We start from the raw sequence: 18166 nt of genomic DNA, 5'->3' as shown, positions 1-18166 counted from the left end.
CTTCAGATAACAGACAAGATCATTAGAAGCAACATGATCGGTGGAAGGAGGCTGGAGATAAGCCTCCTTTGCTGCACTATCAGCACGCTCATTGGCTGAAATTCCTGTACGGCTGGGGATCCAGCTGAAACTCACAGTTGTACATGTCTAGTCATTTGCTAAATGACACAATGAATCTCATAGACAACAGGATATCTACAGTATACGTCATTAATCGCCTGTAAGGCATGCATGGAATCTGAGCAAACAAGAACATGTTGATATTTTGGGCTAATTATATGTATGGCCTTCTTAATTGCATACAGTTCTGCAATGAAAATACTGGTGATATTGGGAAGGTCAAATATGTATGTTCTGTACAACAAAGCCACAACCAACATACGCTAGCCAACCAACTAAGCCACAACCTTAACGCTTCTAGAGCCGTCCATATAAACTGTAACATCAGGTTTCATGCTATTTATAATATTACAAAACTAGTTTTGTAACGTAAGCGGATTTTTATTCTTTTTATTATAATGACAAATATCAAAATAGTAATTAACAAGACAGGGCTGCCAAGGAGGGTAATAACATGGAGCAACAGTATGGATTGGAAGTAATTGTATACTTAAAGCTGAGAAAGGGTGCTGAGCTCTTATGCCTAGCGGAGCAGTAGATCTCGGCTGTATTGATTAACATGCTGGATCAAGAATACCACATCAAACATTGGGCGAGTTGGCTGAGCTTTAATCTGAGCCACATAGAAGCATATCATTTGCTTCCACCTATTACAAAAAAATTACTCACCACTGTTCACCAGCAGACCTACCATGGGGCTTGAGCGAAAAGCATCTGTGGCAAGACAGATGAATGAATGATAGACTGCACTGAGCATTTTTAGTGCAGTGGCAAATAAGCGCTGACAAATAAGCTAAGCAGCAGTCCAAGCGGGAATGGACCACAGCTTGGTAGAAGCACAACATGCACACACGATCAGCTCCCCAACGGGTATTAGACAGAACTCTCAATATGTCTAACATTTTTAGACATTTTACCTTCAGCTCCTTCTAATGTGTTATTACCCATGTTAATCGTTGGTCAAAAGATATACCTAGAAACCTGACCCACGTGACTGCTTCAATTGGTTCACCATTAAATACAGTTGAGAATCAACATGTTCCTTCAACTGGGAAAAACAAATGCACTTTGTTTTTCTTGGGAAAATGTGAATCCAGTAGATTTACACCACGATTCTACGCAGGTTGTAGAGTTTTATACCAGGCTTTCACATGTAGCTAATGTTCTACATGCTATGTAAAATGAAAAATCATCTACAAATAAAGAACATATGCCTGGTTTTCGCATGCAATTTTTTATACTATTGATGACTATGGCAAACAAAGTAACACTAAGGACACTTCCATGAAGTACTCTGTTTTCCGGTGTGAAACTTTCAGATACCGTTGTTCCAACTCGGAAGGACTGACTACTGAGGAAACCCCTGATAAATGAGAGGAGATTACCTTGTACACCCCATTCAATGAGTGTATATAGGATTCATCTGCTCCATGCGGTGTCGTATGCCTTCTGCAAAAATACAGCCACCAGGTGTTGGCAAAGTAAGAAGGTGTTTTGAGTAGCCGCTTCCAAGTGCAACTATGTGATCAACAGATCATCTGCCTTGGTAGAAACCGCATTCTTCTGAAGCAATCAGGGGAGTTTCTCTCAAGGTACCACACTAGACAACAGTTTACCATTTGTTCCATCACCTTGCACAGTGTACTGATCAAGGCATGATTTATTCTAACCAGGTTTCAGTATGGGGATAACCAGTGTCTCTGACCAAGAATCTGGAAACACCTGGTCAGAGAAAATTTTGTTATAGATACACAAAAGATGCTGTAGTGCACTATCTGGGAGGTGTGATAACAAACTGAGTCTGATATTACCATTTCTGTGGAAGTGTCATGAGAATTACTCAAGCCATATCTTAGCTCACTGTAAGAGATTTGAATGATTGTTCAAAATTCATTTTGCGACTCTCCTATCACCAACAGGATATTTTCTACCTGCAACTTATATCTCACAAACTCAGGGCAGTATGATGTATATGAAAATGCCCTAGGGGAGTTTCTCTCAAGGTACCACACTAGACAACAGTTTACCATTTGTTCCATCACCTTGCACAGTGTACTGATCAAGGCATGATTTATTCTAACCAGGTTTCAGTATGGGGATAACCAGTGTCTCTGACCAAGAATCTGGAAACACCTGGTCAGAGAAAATTTTGTTATAGATACACAAAAGATGCCGTAGTGCACTATCTGGGAGGTGTGATAACAAACTGAGTCTGATATTACCATTTCTGTGGAAGTGTCATGAGAATTACTCAAGCCATATCTTAGCTCACTGTAAGAGATTTGAATGATTGTTCAAAATTCATTTTGCGACTCTCCTATCACCAACAGGATATTTTCTACCTGCAACTTATATCTCACAAACTCAGGGCAGTATGATGTAAGTGCAAATGCCCTAAATGGCCTTCCAAATGGGGTCAATACATCAACTAGAGCGGAAACAGGTTTTCAATGCTTTGCAGTCCTATCAACTGTGCTATCCTCACATGGTTCAAACCTTTCTCCATACAAATTATGTTGGTGTTGTTCGAGAAATGGGTTTGACGTAATTCAGCCAAGAAATCAATTTAGCACACCAAAACATTTGATGGTAAACAGCTCTCATATTGCAGAAGGAACACAGCAATTCAGTCACTGGTTGTCAACTGAAATTTTGTAAAGCCCTGAGCTGATCTCTTAGTGCACACTTGCATTCTTCATCCCACCAAGGAACAGCAGGCCACCTCAGCTTTCCAGATGTTAAAGGGATGAAGTCAATCGCGCTATCGAGAATCTGGTGTGTAAACTTGGGAAGTTGGTGGATTATGCTACTGCTCCTGTCATAGTGGCCAAAGGAGTCCTTGTGCCTAATTCAGTCTGCTTTCTGAACTACCCATTTGCATGGCTGATTCTCAGGCAAATCACAATCACTGACTGAGATTACAACTGGTCTATGACTGCTTCCAAAGAAGTTTTTTGGAAACGCACCGGTAAGATGTGGAAGTTAGATTGTGAATATAAGAATAAATCGATGCACGAAAATGTACTTGATGATGACATAAATGTATATGATCCATCATTCAATAAGCAGAAATCGAAGTTCTACCTCAGTTTATAAACTATATTGCCTCAGGAAGCATATGACAATGAGTCCCAAGAATGGTGATGTGTGCTGAAATTGCCAGTTATTAGACAGGGGGTAGGAATTTGGGAAAACAGACTGGACAGATCATCCTCACTGATATCAGGAGGAATATGTAAGTTGCAGATACTAATTTGGAATAGCACCAATACTTTCACGGAGACTGCAGGGATGTTTATCACTAGCAGGACACAGATGACTATAATGATTTCCCTTAGGAAAACAGCCACACCTTCTTATCCTCAGCCTCAGTCTAATGGTCATATCTTTCACAAACATCCATGAAAAGACACATCATCCTGGGGATGGAGGTAAGTCTCCTGCAGATGCAGTACTAAAGGATTTTCTTCCTTTATTAGAATTTCAATATCCTCATGGTGAGAATGGAAACCGCAAAAAATCCAATGAATAATATTTGTAACCATAAATACTCTATTTTTTTATAAACAAAAAACTGCATGCATATTATTTGATAAATAATACCCGGTTTGTTTTTTTGCTCATTATAATTTTTAGGAAGTGCTGTGCTTCTTCAGACATTTCATCTGCCTCCATATTCTCAAAGAGACCACAAGATTGTGATGGTGACTTGGAAGACTGGGAGGCCAAGATGCTATACCAGGCAACAATTTTTTTTAGATTCTTTCATTGGGATGTTAGTGGTGTACTGCAGTGGAATTTTTATTGGATGGTGTAGCAACTGGAGTGGTTTTTGTTGAACCACTCTAAGCCTTTCCACCAAAAATACCTTTCTTCTTGCCTGCACCAACGAAGCAATAGAAGTGAGGGCTTTTACCTGGTCTGATAAAGCTTGGGCCAACTGGATCAGTTCCTTGCACAATGTACATTTGTTTTCTTCCCATACTTTGTTGGAGCGAGCTTGTACAAAACTAACGCCAGGCTGTATTGAGTTCCTCATGTTGAAGGATTTTTTATATATCCTGATGGAAAGGATACTTTTTATTCAATACAAATCTTTAATGTAGCTTGCTCCTTCTTATAAATAGGGCATTCTCGAGATCTTGCCGAATGTGAGCACTTACTGTTTTTGTTACACTTTCCACTTTCTGTGCATTTACTATCATGTCCTGTAGAGCTGCAATGTGCACAAACCTACTCTTTAGCATCCCAATCCCGTAGGGGGAGACACCGGCCTTGTGACGCTTCCAGTCGCCAAAACCCCCTCCTGTTCATAACCATGATGGGCTGTAACAGGAGTTGTCTTTCGCCCTCTAATTGTTACATCTCATAGTAATAAGCCAGGGCTCATTGGGATGCCACTAATGTAAATCTTTGGTAGACATTTATATCATAAACTTATGATACCTGATTTTTAAAACATAGTTAAAACCTTAGTTCAGAGGGTGAACTAGCTAACCGAGCTCGCGGAAGCACAAACTGTGCACCTAGTTCTACTTTTATTGTGCAAATTTCTAGTAAATGTCTCGAAATTAGAGGCAAATTAACAACAACATACCACCAAAAATGTTGTTCGCAACAATGGAATTTAGTCCTAGTTCCCTTAGTGAACTCTACTTCAGTTCATACTCCTGACTTTAGGTTAACCAACAGACTTCGGTCTGGTCTACAAGGGAGAGGCAGACAGACCTCCTACTCCAACTCAGCTCCATCAGAAAGTCGTGCGTGACATTTACTTTCTTCAACCATCGTCGAGATGCTGCTACACCTCACGGCTGCATGGGTGCATGCTGCCTCATGGCTGTCTTGCTGACAGTGTCGTGTGTTCGTTCAAACTGCCCTTGTCAAACCAGCGCTACACCTCATGGCTGCATGGTAACTCATACCCTTGGCAGTGCAGTTGCTGTTCCGCTGATTGCTAACATTAAAATAATCACCACAATTCTATCTAACCGTGGCTTAATGTCAATACATCTACCTCTGGCCAATCAACTGCCCAGGTGGTCCCTAGTCACCCGAGGTACTATTCTACTATACCCCTTCAGCCATCCATCTCAGGGCGAGGAATCAAAGGAAGCCAGCCATAATAGTCCATTCTCTGCGAGTCTTCCAGTTGACACACAGATCAAAGGAGACCACTCTTTCGAATTCCCTAACAACTCTGGTACATTCAGCCTCATACCAGGGGGGCCTCATAAAGGACATAGCCCACAGTGTCATTGATCCTACAGTCCGGACACAAGGCGGAGTCAACCAAACCAAACGATTCCTAAAGATACCATGTCCCATACTAAAAGAATTTAGTTGTATAATGATTGGGGGATACCCAACTAATTGCTGGCAGCTCCCTAACATTTGGAAAGATACCAGCATATATTGACCAGTAGAAGAATCGTTCCACCTAACTTGCCAAGAGTGTCAAGAGTGTCTTTGCAACCAAAGAGTGTCAAGAGTGTCAACCAAAAATTGAAGACCTTGGTCTTCAATTTTTCGCATATGCCCAGAAGTAGGAAGGCCTTTTTTCTTAGAAATGTACCACTTGCTACGTTTCGTAGCTAGAATGTCAATGGGTTTAATACCAGCAATCACAAAGACTGCCTCTCTCGAGACAGTTCTGTAGCTAACACTAGAAGATGCTGGGCTCACAAAAGAATGTTCCTATAACATTGGAATTGCAAACGATGAGCCCAGATGAGTGCAGCATACAACATTATGGCCTCACAGACACCTTTGTAAAGAATACGCATGGTATGATAATTCAACCCCCAATCGGGATGGATGACTTTACGGACACCAAAGAAGATATCACTGGCCTTCTTTGGAAGAAACTGGAGGTGCTCCTTGAATTAAAGCCTTTCATCAAGGATAACACCCAGATACTTCTGAATGGTAACATACCTAATCAGAAGGCCGTAAATCACAACCTGCGGGTGACAGGTCACAGCTAGATGACCTTTAAGAAGAATCATAGTGGTTTTTTCACACTGAATACCATCTTATGCTGAAGACTCCATAACCTGAGAACTCTACATGCCTGCGTTGCTCTGAGCTCTATCTCGGCATGTAAGTTGCTCTTGACCAGCAGCAACCCATCTTCAGCATAAGCAACGATGTGGCAGCCACTCGGCATCCACAACCGCATGAGAGAGTTGAACTCAACGACCCAGACAAGTGAACTTAAAACACTGCCCTGCGAACAACCTTTTAACAGGGTCTTTCCTACCTGCAAGCCGCCATAACGAAGGACGACAGTTCTGTCGCTGAAGTAGCTCGAGAGAGTTCTAACTTAATTTAACGTGCACCCATGCTGCTGAAGTTGAAACAAGGCAGAGGGCCACCACAAGTTATTGAAGGCTCCGGATATGTCCAAAAAGACGCCAAGTACATATTTGCAATCACTGGACAAGGCCAGCTACATTACCCTAAGAATTGCGTCCTCTGTGCCCTTGCCGGGGTGAAAAACATACTGGTCGTCCATCAGCATTTGGTTAGAAGTCAACCTACAATTAATGTGGAGGTACAAGACCTTATCGAAAACCTTACCTACTACAGGCAAGAGCATCAGAGAACAGTAAGAAGAACTTACAGTGGGATTCTTGTCGCTACCTTTGAACAGCAATTTCAACAAACCATGTTTCCAACATGCTGGGAAATATCCAGCAAAAAGTATCCTATTAAAAACCAAGAATCACTGTCAATGTGTGAACAAGGAGTTCTACTGTGATACCATCATATCAAGGGGTTTTATTCCTAGCCAGGCTGCAAATTACTTGGCGAACTTCCGCCTCAGTAATCTCAGAGTGAAAACCAACAACTTCCCTGCGAACAAGTCAATGATATGAGGTTTCACCAACCTCAGTATCACCTGGAAGCAGGTCATTCATCAGAAGAGTGAGAACACGATCTTTGTCTATAACAACTCCATCCTGGGTTGAGAAAGCCAACAGAAGAATGTCTTTTTTCCGCTTATGACCAAGTACTCTATAGACAACACTCCATGGGTCTTTGTTTCCCTGCTCTTGTACAAAACAGCACCAGGAATCACGCTTAGAAGACCTAATCTTGTGAAAATACTCAGTCTTCTTACGATGATAATCCTCATCAGGGTCAGAACCTCCTCATCGGAGAGACCACGGTCAATGTCATAGACTATGACACTAGGCCTACGACCTAGCTTGGAGTCTACCTTGACCTCAAGCTTCTGCACTGCAGGAGAGTCCTTGATGACCTAGACTGTCTCCTTGTTGTTGGCTACCACAACTAGACCCTTGCTGGTCTCTTTTATATCACTAATACGCAGGCCCTTCCGGTTGTCATGAAGGGCAGCCTGGAAGTCCTTTTTCAAGCCAGAACTTGTCTTAATCGATCTATCGATCAAACAAGACAAACAAGAACTCCGGTTTTTTGGCCTGGTTGGCCACTCTTTTTAACAGAAATGAAAGATGGATGTTGTTGCATAGTTGAGTAAGCGTATATGATGTAATTTGTATAGTGTGAAGTGTTCTGAAGCCCTGCGTGTAGTGGGAAGAAAGGCTGCAGAGGTTAGGCCCAAGGGGATGTCATCCCCCAAAGTCTTAAAGAATAAGACTCCCCATCGAGGCATTTTTCTGTAGGTCATCTAAAATTTTGATTTGTTACTTCTTTTACTCTATTGAAGCAACTACATCCATCATCAGCATTTTTACATAAACAAAAATTATTATCACACATCAATAACATTAAGACCCAACACTTTGTTAGCATTAGATAATGTTGTTATATCATCAACAGTAATATTTTTGCTTTGCTAAACAATTATAATTTCTTTATCTTTATTAATTTTTTAAAATAAAATTTACCTGGTCCCTATTGGATTATTATCTTGTAGAGCATCAAGTATATATTCAACGTCATCGTTAAATTCTTGAAATTCTCCTGACTCTTGAATCTGATGAGCTTTCTTCACATTTCTCACGACTGTATAGAACTAAAAAAAAAACACAAGTATGGAATATAAATATTAGAAAATCAAAAATAACTATGATAATATTGTTTATTATGTAAAAAATAATTGCACCTAATGTTGTTTTGAAATAAAATCACAGTAGAATCCTGATAAATACAACTCAAGGAGGTTATAAAAATTTGAAAAAAGTTATATAAAGTAAATATTAAAACTTTAATGGCATATGACATGAAAGTAATATGCTCAAATGCTGAGAAATTGAAGAATCTAATTTTTAAGTTAGTTTTATAATTAAACTTGGGATGAGTGTAAAGTTAAAGAAAAATGTTTTGGCATAACACTCTAAGCGAACTAAAACTATGCACTCACTATTATTTTATCTTCAGAAAATTGAAAAAATGTAATAGATTTTGGAAGTGAAAAAAATTAATTTTTAACCTGGTCTAGAAACAAACCCGTATTACTGTTGATTTATACTCTTAATATTTAATATAAAAAACAAAGTTAAAAAGAAAGCAATTACACAATCTGTCACTACTGCAATCACAACTTTTAAGATAGAGTCACAACAATGGTTGACCACTTAGGAATGGCTACCTATTAGGAAAAGAAGCAATGTAATCTTAAAAAAGAGGTTATGTAAAGGGAGGGACACAAGCAACCTGCATAAGTACAGTGAACTATATGGTAACTGGTTTTAGTTTAATATTAATGATTTAAAAAAAGATTGAATTAACTGCTATATAGGTGATTCAGGGAAAAACTGAAATAATCTGACAACTGATTCTAGAGCTTTAAATAAGAAAAATAGGTTCATATATATATATATATATATATATATATATATAGTCCAAAAATGGTTTATTATTGACTTACAGCCAGCGAAAAATTTCTCTCATATTAAAATATGAGATAAATTTTTCGCTAGCCAGTTTGACCACCAGTATTTAATGCCCTGTATTTTTCATGATAACTAACATAAAACAGAAAAATTCAGTGATGAAAAACAATTTTTTTAAAAAATTTAACAATAATTTTATTATCAAAACTTGAGAGGATGTAATTCTGAGAAAACTAATGTAATGAAGTCTATAAATAAAAAAAAACCATCTTTTATTATTAAAAACAAAATAGGAAAACTTAACAGAAAATGTTATGAATCGGTTAAAATTAAAAACAGCTGTTTTTAAAACAATAATTATAAACATTTGAAAGATTAGATTAGCAACACTAACTGTATGCTTTAAAATTAATTTAAAAACTATTGTCAAAAATATATTGACATTTTTGTCAATTCTTAAAAATTTCAGCAAGACCTCATTTGATCACAGTATCTGAAATCCGGGAAAAATCTTTTGCTAGTCATAACTCGATAACAAAACATTTTTGGATATAAGTTTACACGAACTATTTTCCTTATTTCAAGCTCTAGAATCAGTTTCCAAATTATTTTCCTTTCCTCCTGATTATTACTCTGCATAGTAAGTACATTACAATGTGTAATTTACTACAAAGCAATTCATAAAAATTGATCTCTGATTCTTTGTGTAATCAGTTTTCAATAATATGAGCCAGTTTCAGCTAAATTATTTCAATTAGTAAATAAGATTTAATCTAAAATATAGATTGATAATAAAAAATCAGCGATTAAAAAAGTCAGATTAATTTTCTACATGATGAAACAACACTAATGGAATCCAATGATAATTTAACAATAGACAGTTGCTCTTATAGACATATTATAACATATAACTGATAAAATTGATTAATTTATGTAACATTTAAATATAGATTAAACCCACAAGAATGTAGAAAGATTTGATTGATAACACTCAACTACGGGTGACCATTTTTTACTGTACTCTTGAAGCACTGTCAGTCTAAAAAACAGAAATTATTAAAATACACAAAAATAAACATCAGTTAATTAAAACTGATGTCAATGATGTTTAGGCCCAGATGATCTAGTGCATGTTTATTTATGTAAATAAACTTAGAATAGTAATTCATTGTTATTCTTTTACTTTCCCATCTAGACAGCACTATAGCAGAGCTATGGATCTAGAAGGGAAAGTATTGTAATCGGTACAATTTTTGCGTATGTGGTTTTACCAAATCTTGATGTTTTGACACCTAAGGAACCCAAAAAACCAGATGAAAATTTTCTGGAGATTAATGTTTTTGTATGTACGTGTGTTCGGTGTTGGCCTCTAAATCACCTTATACCTCCAGACTAGTACTAGACTGCACTACTAGAACTGATTGAACTATTAGACTGATTTTGACCAAACTTGGTCAGATTACGTCTATATATGGGGCATCAATACAATTAAATTTTCAACTTAAAAAGTCAAGGGGTTGAGGCTGTAAGGCGAGGTAACCCTCAACATCTCTTGATTTCGCCTAGGTGCATTAACAATTAAAAAATAAAAATACTGCAAAAAAAAAACATTTTGCAATATCACACCCCCAACCCAAAAAAATGTTCTAAATTACTGCTATGTTACAATGCCACAGGTGTGCAGTAGAATTAAATAAGTTAACAATATTTAAAATATAAAAAATTAACTCGAACTTGATTTTGCCCGGTTGACTCTGTACCTGGTGTGTTAAGCCTCGCAGTTACACCAGTCTGCCAACTGTACAAGCAAAATTTACTAAATAAGTTGTGAAATTATATTAGTTTAGTTAGTGCCGACCATCACCGCTAGTACCACCATACTAAATACGATATACGCGAGCATGCTTTAGTTGCAATCATTGAATTAAATAAACGGAAAAATATTATATTTAAATAAAATGATAAATATTTCAAATTAAGATGTATGTGTACATGTGTGTAATACATCAGAAACAACTGTGTTGTCAGCTTTTTTTATTGCTATTTACTTCTAAAATATAAAATATTGTTCTTAATAATTATAATACTAATTGTTATATGCAATAGGAATCAGCAAATTTTCTTTTCAAATGATTTTCTTGTTTTTTTCCATTATAAATCTGACTGGAGCCATAGCAGTTCATTTAATCCATTTCTAAGTAATCAAATTCATCCTTCATTTGATTAGACTGAAATTTAAATATATATATATATATATATATATTTTTTTTTTAAAAGCAATTCTTTTAAAAACCATACTCTGTACCAATACAAATTAATTTATATTTAATAGATCAACACTCTATGTACAGAAATTGAAATAGGATGACTTAACTTATTTCATTACATAACAAAAGCACTTTCACGGAATTATATTATATATATATATATATATATATATATATATATATATATATATTACAAAACCATCAAAAACTTGCAATCCATGACAGCACACTGCCACTTCACTTATAATTTTATGTTAAAAATATTTTTAAACTAAATAATTTTGTTTTAATGCTTTAAAATTAAATTTAACTTAGCATACTTTAAAACAATATAAAAATTTAAAAACTTTTATTTAAATTAAACATTTAAAATTATAATCCCAACGAGAGATAAAAACATTATTAAATATAAAAAATAAATTAATTAAAATTAACCAAGTCAAAATTAAAATGTAATTAAAACAAAGATAAAAATTAAAACAAAAACTTAAGCAAAGCAAAATCTTGTGGTAGCCATTTTACTGATTTTACTTTACTAAAGATTTTTACATTAAAAGATCAATTACTCAACATTATTTCTAATCAGTTAGTGGTACTGTCTACTGCAATACTGTCATCCTCATATTCTGTCAGAAGGCTGATCATATAAAATTTATTCTAATGTGTGTGTGTGTGTGTGTGTGTGTATATATATATATATATATATATATACACACACACATTTATTTTTGAGGTTTTATTATGTGGTTATTCGTCTGGTATAAAAACTCTTTACACATACACATGACATTTTAATGCAGACTATATAGTCCACAATATATAAAAATATTTATGTTGATGATATTTATGTGGTCTATAATCCAGTGACAAATGATGAACATTTAATAATCTTGAATAAATTAATCTCATACTGTAATGATTTGAAATTTACGTTTGAAATTAATAACAATAGAAAAATAAATTATTTAGATGTTGGCATTGAGTTTAGTAAAAATAATCAATGTATAATTTTACTATATAAGAAACAAAACCACTACAAACAGAGCTTCAAATCATCCATGGTCACGTAAGATTAGTACTTATACAAATATGGTAAATAGAGCAATTAATTATACAAAAAATAATGTAAATAAAAATGAATTAAACAAAAAATTAAATATTATAAAACAGATTGCTATATATAATGGTTATATAGAAGGTTGGCAGATAATATTTATAATAAACAAATGGTAAAAATTAAAATTAAAAATAACACAAATTTAATACCAATAAATAACACACACAAAAAATTGACAATGTGAATTTAAAATATGTATATATTGATAAAGAAGTCAATTATTATTACAAATAATAAGTTATGATAATAATGAGTTCAAACCTGCATACCAGATGAATAATCACACAATAAAACATTAATGAGCAATGCACGTAATAATACTTCTGATGTATACAATTTGAGTGGTATTTATAAAATCATGAGTAATGATTGTGACCATATTCATACTGGTAAGACCAGTATCCTTTAAAACCAGACTCATGAAAAATTTTAGAAGTTATAAAAAAGGTTAACAGGGTTTTTCGAATGTATCAGATCATTTGATTGAAAATAAACACACAATATCATATATTCAGACAAATTATTTTTAATTTCTTTGAATTAAACGATATGGATAGGAATAAGGGGTTTGACATTTTAGAAAGGTATTATATACATAAACATAAGAATAAATTTAATATGATCAACCTTCAGAAAGAATATGAGGATGGCGGTATTATAAAGGCTGCAGTATATAGTACTACTAACAGTTTAGAAATGTATGTTTAGTAATTGATCTTTCAATAAGGTTAGTAAAGTAAAATCAATGAAATGGCTAGCACATGATTTTGCTTTACTTAAGTTTTTGTTTTTATTTTTAATTATGTAATTTTTAACTTTGTTTTAATTACATTTTAATTTTGACTTTCTTAATTTTAATTAATTCATCTTTGTAATTTTAAACAATTTGTTATATTTTTAAAATTTTTATATTTTATGTTGGGATTATAATTTTAAATTTTTGTATGGTTTTAAAGAACAAGTTAATTTAATTAGTTTAAAAATATAACATAAAATTACATGTCAATGGGTGGTATGTTGTCATGGATTGCAAATTTTTGATGGTTTTGTAATACATATATATATATATAATGTATGCAGCTGATGATGGGAATCAAATTCACGAAAGCGCTAATGTTGTATTTTGAAGTAAGGCAAGTCATTCTATTTCAATTGTTCTGTACTTAGGGTTGATCTATTAAATATAAATTATATATATATTTAGTTTAAAACCTATGATAACTTTTATTGATACGTGCAACATCTCTAACCTGTAAGCTGTAAAAGTAATAATGAAATTAAGAAATCTTAACATGAGGGTTGCTAACAATACTGTAGGCCAAATCTTTCAAACAAAACTAGTTATATGGATTAATCACAACCTCTTGGAGATTAATCATTTGTATCAAATTACATCTACCAAAAGATGCTCTAACACTTCAGATCAGTTTCTGGACAATAATTGATAAGACCAGTAATTATGTTTGATTGATAACTTCTCATAAATAATATTTTGGAGATAATTATCTAGATATACTTTTTAAGAATGGGGACGCATGTTACAAATATGTATTAAATTAGGCAATTTTTATTAAAAATAAATGATCATGATAAAAATGAAGAAATAATCAATTGCAGAGTGACAGAATTTAAAATAAATTTAGGTAGTCATAAATTATGACGAAAAAAAGGAATAAGTAGTAAAGGTCAGTAGAAAAAAAAAAAAAAAAACATTACTGAATGTAAAAGTTCCTATGTAGGACCAAATTCATTGAGAAATTATTATACAATATTGGTACTCATAACAAAATAAAACAAGTTTAAAACTGTTTTGAAAAATAATTTTAACTTTTCAGAGTAACTGCTTTCCCTTTTAAATATCAGGGTGTCCTGGTACTTATCGGTTAGGTTATCTAATTTGTAATATACTCAATTGCAATCAATCGAGGATGGTGTCAAAGAACTCTGTACAGTAATTAAACAAGTTTTACTTAAATCAGATTTAAATTTGTATATGCCACGCCAGTTACTGAGGTAAGTGAATTACAACATTTTGCAATTAGAATAACTTAAAATAATTTTGAAATCGTAATTTAATTTGATATCTAATTATGGATAAAGCATTAATAAATAAACACTAAAATTATTATTCATCGCTATTCAAGGGTAAATCTGATTTATATTTTTGTAAAACCATTATCATATAATGATAATTAGTCTGATAAGCATAAACTAATAAAACATTTTTAATTAAGTTTCCTTATGAATTATAGCACATATCTATGTATAACAATTTAACTGAATTATATTCAAATGGAACTGAAGTGCATTCATTTACATTCAACAAATAAAAACAATACTATAACGATTAAAAAAAAAAAAAATGATATAACTTTTATAAAACTATTTATTAATTACACTCACTTCATAGATGGAATAACAATGAAAGTCTTAACAGACGCTTATCTCAGTTACTCATGAATACTAACAATCAAATGTAAATGAATCAATTTTATCTCAAATTACATCCTGGCACTCATAATATTTAACCTCAACTAAAATCGGTTAATGATCTATTCTTTATGCCCCAATACATACTTGGTTTAAAAAAAAAACTTATTTTTTAATTTATTCGTCTGAAATGTAGTTTATAAAAATTAATTTAACACTTACAGACATTAATAATAGAAAAATGCTTGATTTTGAGAGATTTTTACAGAAAACCTTTTTTCCTTCTAATGGCTGAATTTAAAAAATTCTCTTTTTTAATTATAAAGATTACATGAAATTTGAGGACTTTTTAAAAAGTAACTGAGCTTTTTGAATTGCAGATCGACAGAGAATTTTTGCAATGCGCATTAGGTGATATCATTTTGAAGTGGAACCCAATACTACCATTATCAAAGTTATTAGAGCTTCTTAGGTTGTGGCATGATTCACTTGCTGAGCTTATTTATTGTAAAGCTCAATTCTTTTAACAATTCAGTGATGTTTTAAAATAATACAGTATTTTCACTGTTAATTTTCAAAGATTCATGAAATTACACTAAGGTTTTGGATCATATTCAATTCATCATTTTATAAGTATAAAATTTAATTTCAGTAGAGTTTTGAGGTTTTTAACAGTGTATAAGCCTGGGAGCCAAAAGGATCAAAGAAAGAATTCAAAATGTGTAAGAGATGATTATAATCTCTCATGGCAGTGAACATACTAACAGAAATTAACTAATAAAAATAAACTCACCTTTTTTGCCTCTTTGTTGCATTTAACACTTGTGATTCCTTCAAGACTGTCTTCATTATCAATATCACCTTCTGGATACATGGTGACTCTGGTGAGTACATCGTCTTCCATTAAAGTATCACCTGTATTTGGCATATTTAAACTTTGTTCATTTTGAACCGGTGTATTACCACCCTGGTTTCCAGCTTCTTTATCATCACACCATTTATGTTTATAAAGAGCCAAGCGTTTTTTATTACCACCGGTAACACCTCTTGATTTAAATATGCTACCTTTCTTCGCAGGAAGAGTTTTTCTAAGCGGTTCCTGCACATTAGACTGCTGCTGTCCTTCTTCTTCTTTAATGGTAATACTTGTACTTTCATTTTCCACCTCGGCTAACAAACTAATCTGATCTGCTATACTATCACTATCATCACTATCTGAAAAACCTTCAACCTGTCTTTTTTCACTCTGATCACTTACTTTGTCATTTATTTTATTATTAATTACAATTTCCCCGATCCCATTAGTGTTCTCTATATCATTATTTTCATCGTCGTCATCTTCTTCATCATCATCATCATCATCTTCTTCATCATCATCATCATCATCATCACAATCACCACTTAACACTTTTATTAATTTTTCCCTATCCTTATCGGTTACAGTACTATTACTACTACTACTAGTTGTCCTAATATCTAATAACTTATTTGTGGCTGCACCAAAGTCTATATATGTACTAGACAACAATTGTTCAGCTTCTTCCAAACGTTTTGTGTTTTCATCCACTTCACTAATACACTCTTTATTAATATTATTGTTGTTGTTGTTACTAACTTTTTCACTATTATCAAATGAATCTTGCTGTGACTTGTCTTCACTTGTTGCTTGTTCAACTACTTCCATCGGTTCAGATTCAGCAACAAGCTGATTTTCTATTTCTTTATGAGGCTCTAATTTCACATCCCCTCTTTCCTGTATCTCCTTCTGTTTCTCCTCCTTCTCTTCTTTTTCGACTTCTATATTCATTTCCATACTAACTTTACTTTCTTGTTCTTCTATGATAGATGGCTTAACTACTCCAGTGACAGGCTTTGATCTACTACTACTAATGTCGGTTTTTATTTCTACCTGGAATTCACCTGAGTAATTTTCTTGATTGACATCTCTCCCTCTATCCCTTAATCGTTTTGGTGATGTGTAACCGGAAGTATCAATATGATTATGGCGTCTACGAGAACTTCTTGTAACAGGTGCTGAGGAGACCGGTGCAGGTGCTGGTGGTGGCGCTGGTGGCTGTGTTAAATTATCACTGGTAATTAATTGTGATGTTCCTTTAAATATCCTTAAAACTATTGGAGGGTTTTGATGTACAGGTACTGGTGGAGCCGGAGGCAGTGTTGGAGCCGATGAAGAAAGATTCATCGCCTCAGTCTGTTCTTGATCTTCTTCATCTTCTTCACAGAGATCATTATTCCTTGTAACAGGAAAAGCTTTCTTTGAAGCAGCTGTCACCGGTGGTATCCTGCAAATCAGAAAGAAATAAATAAATAGAAGACTAAATAATAAATGTCAGACTAAAAAAATATTGGTTTGATTTTCACCTATGCTGCTATTGACTATTATTCCAGACATAAGTATTACAGGTGAGGTATCATCAAGCATTGTGGGATAGTAATTAGTTTCTTTTTACCTCATAAAATCAATTAAAAGATTAATTAACACTACCAAATTCAGCTAGCTTATAGAGTTGAAGTAAAGAAATTGCATGTATGAGTGTTCAGGCGGCCGATTCACAAATATCTCAAAATTGAAAAGGAGAACAAAAGAGTGATTATATGAAAAGATCAAGGGTCTTAATAAATATAATAATAATAATTGTGTTGTATATAGATATGGACGCACTGTGAATTGGCACTGATACAAGAGACATGACTCAGCAGAAACATGATGAAATCACTAACAGAAATGCAATATTTGTTTATTCTTCACTCAAGCTAACTGAATTTAGTATGGACATGACTATTAACATTTAATCATTAGCATGACAATTCATGTCCTAAAGCTGAAGAATGAACTTAAGACATTAATATGCTATTAAAATTCAATCACAAAGTATTACAGGTTACCTAGGATAACTTTTTTTTATCTTTCAGAATCTAGAATTTGTGAAGTCAGGACCTCAACCTAGTGAAGTTTAGATGTATCTAGTGTATAATTCCATTTGCCATTTACACTTAATTAGCAAGTAACTAAGTTTTTTCCAATATCCTTTTATGCTAATTACCTCTTTTTTGAATATCTTTTTTGTTGAAAGGTCAGAGTGATGTTATACAATTTTTTTTATTATTAATTCACCATATCAAAACCAGTGCATGTGAACATTAAATGGAAATTTTGTAGCATGTGAAAAATACCATGCCTGACTGAGATTTGAACTTGGGACCTTCGAATGAAAGGCCGAGACACTACCACTCCTGCCACAGAGATAGGCATTTGTTTAGGTGTATTATTTACAATAATCATATGAGTATTACTCAAAATTAAATAAAAAACACAGAAAATATATAACAAGTAATGAAAATAAGAAAACTAACAAGCAATATGGTCCAAGAGGATTTAGATAATA

General features: G+C 33.7%; 1 protein-coding gene across 2 annotated transcripts in view; it reads right to left on the bottom strand.

Annotated features, from left to right (window-relative positions):
• The window catches only part of wapl (cohesin release factor wings apart-like), a 111266-nt gene that overhangs the window by 47395 nt on the left and 45705 nt on the right, over positions 1-18166 (bottom strand). For both annotated transcript variants that reach the window (XM_075368312.1, XM_075368319.1), the window contains 2 exons: positions 15553-17062; positions 7998-8125 (listed from right to left, as the gene is read on the bottom strand). In XM_075368312.1, the coding sequence (XP_075224427.1) occupies positions 7998-8125; positions 15553-17062 (1638 nt within the window). The remainder of the gene's footprint in view (positions 1-7997; positions 8126-15552; positions 17063-18166) is intronic.

This window comes from Lycorma delicatula, chromosome 1, assembly GCF_047948215.1.
Source record: "Lycorma delicatula isolate Av1 chromosome 1, ASM4794821v1, whole genome shotgun sequence".
Taxonomy (NCBI): Eukaryota; Metazoa; Arthropoda; class Insecta; order Hemiptera; family Fulgoridae; genus Lycorma; species Lycorma delicatula.
Note: the sequence above shows the minus strand (reverse complement) of the source record. Positions and strands in the feature narration are given on the sequence as shown.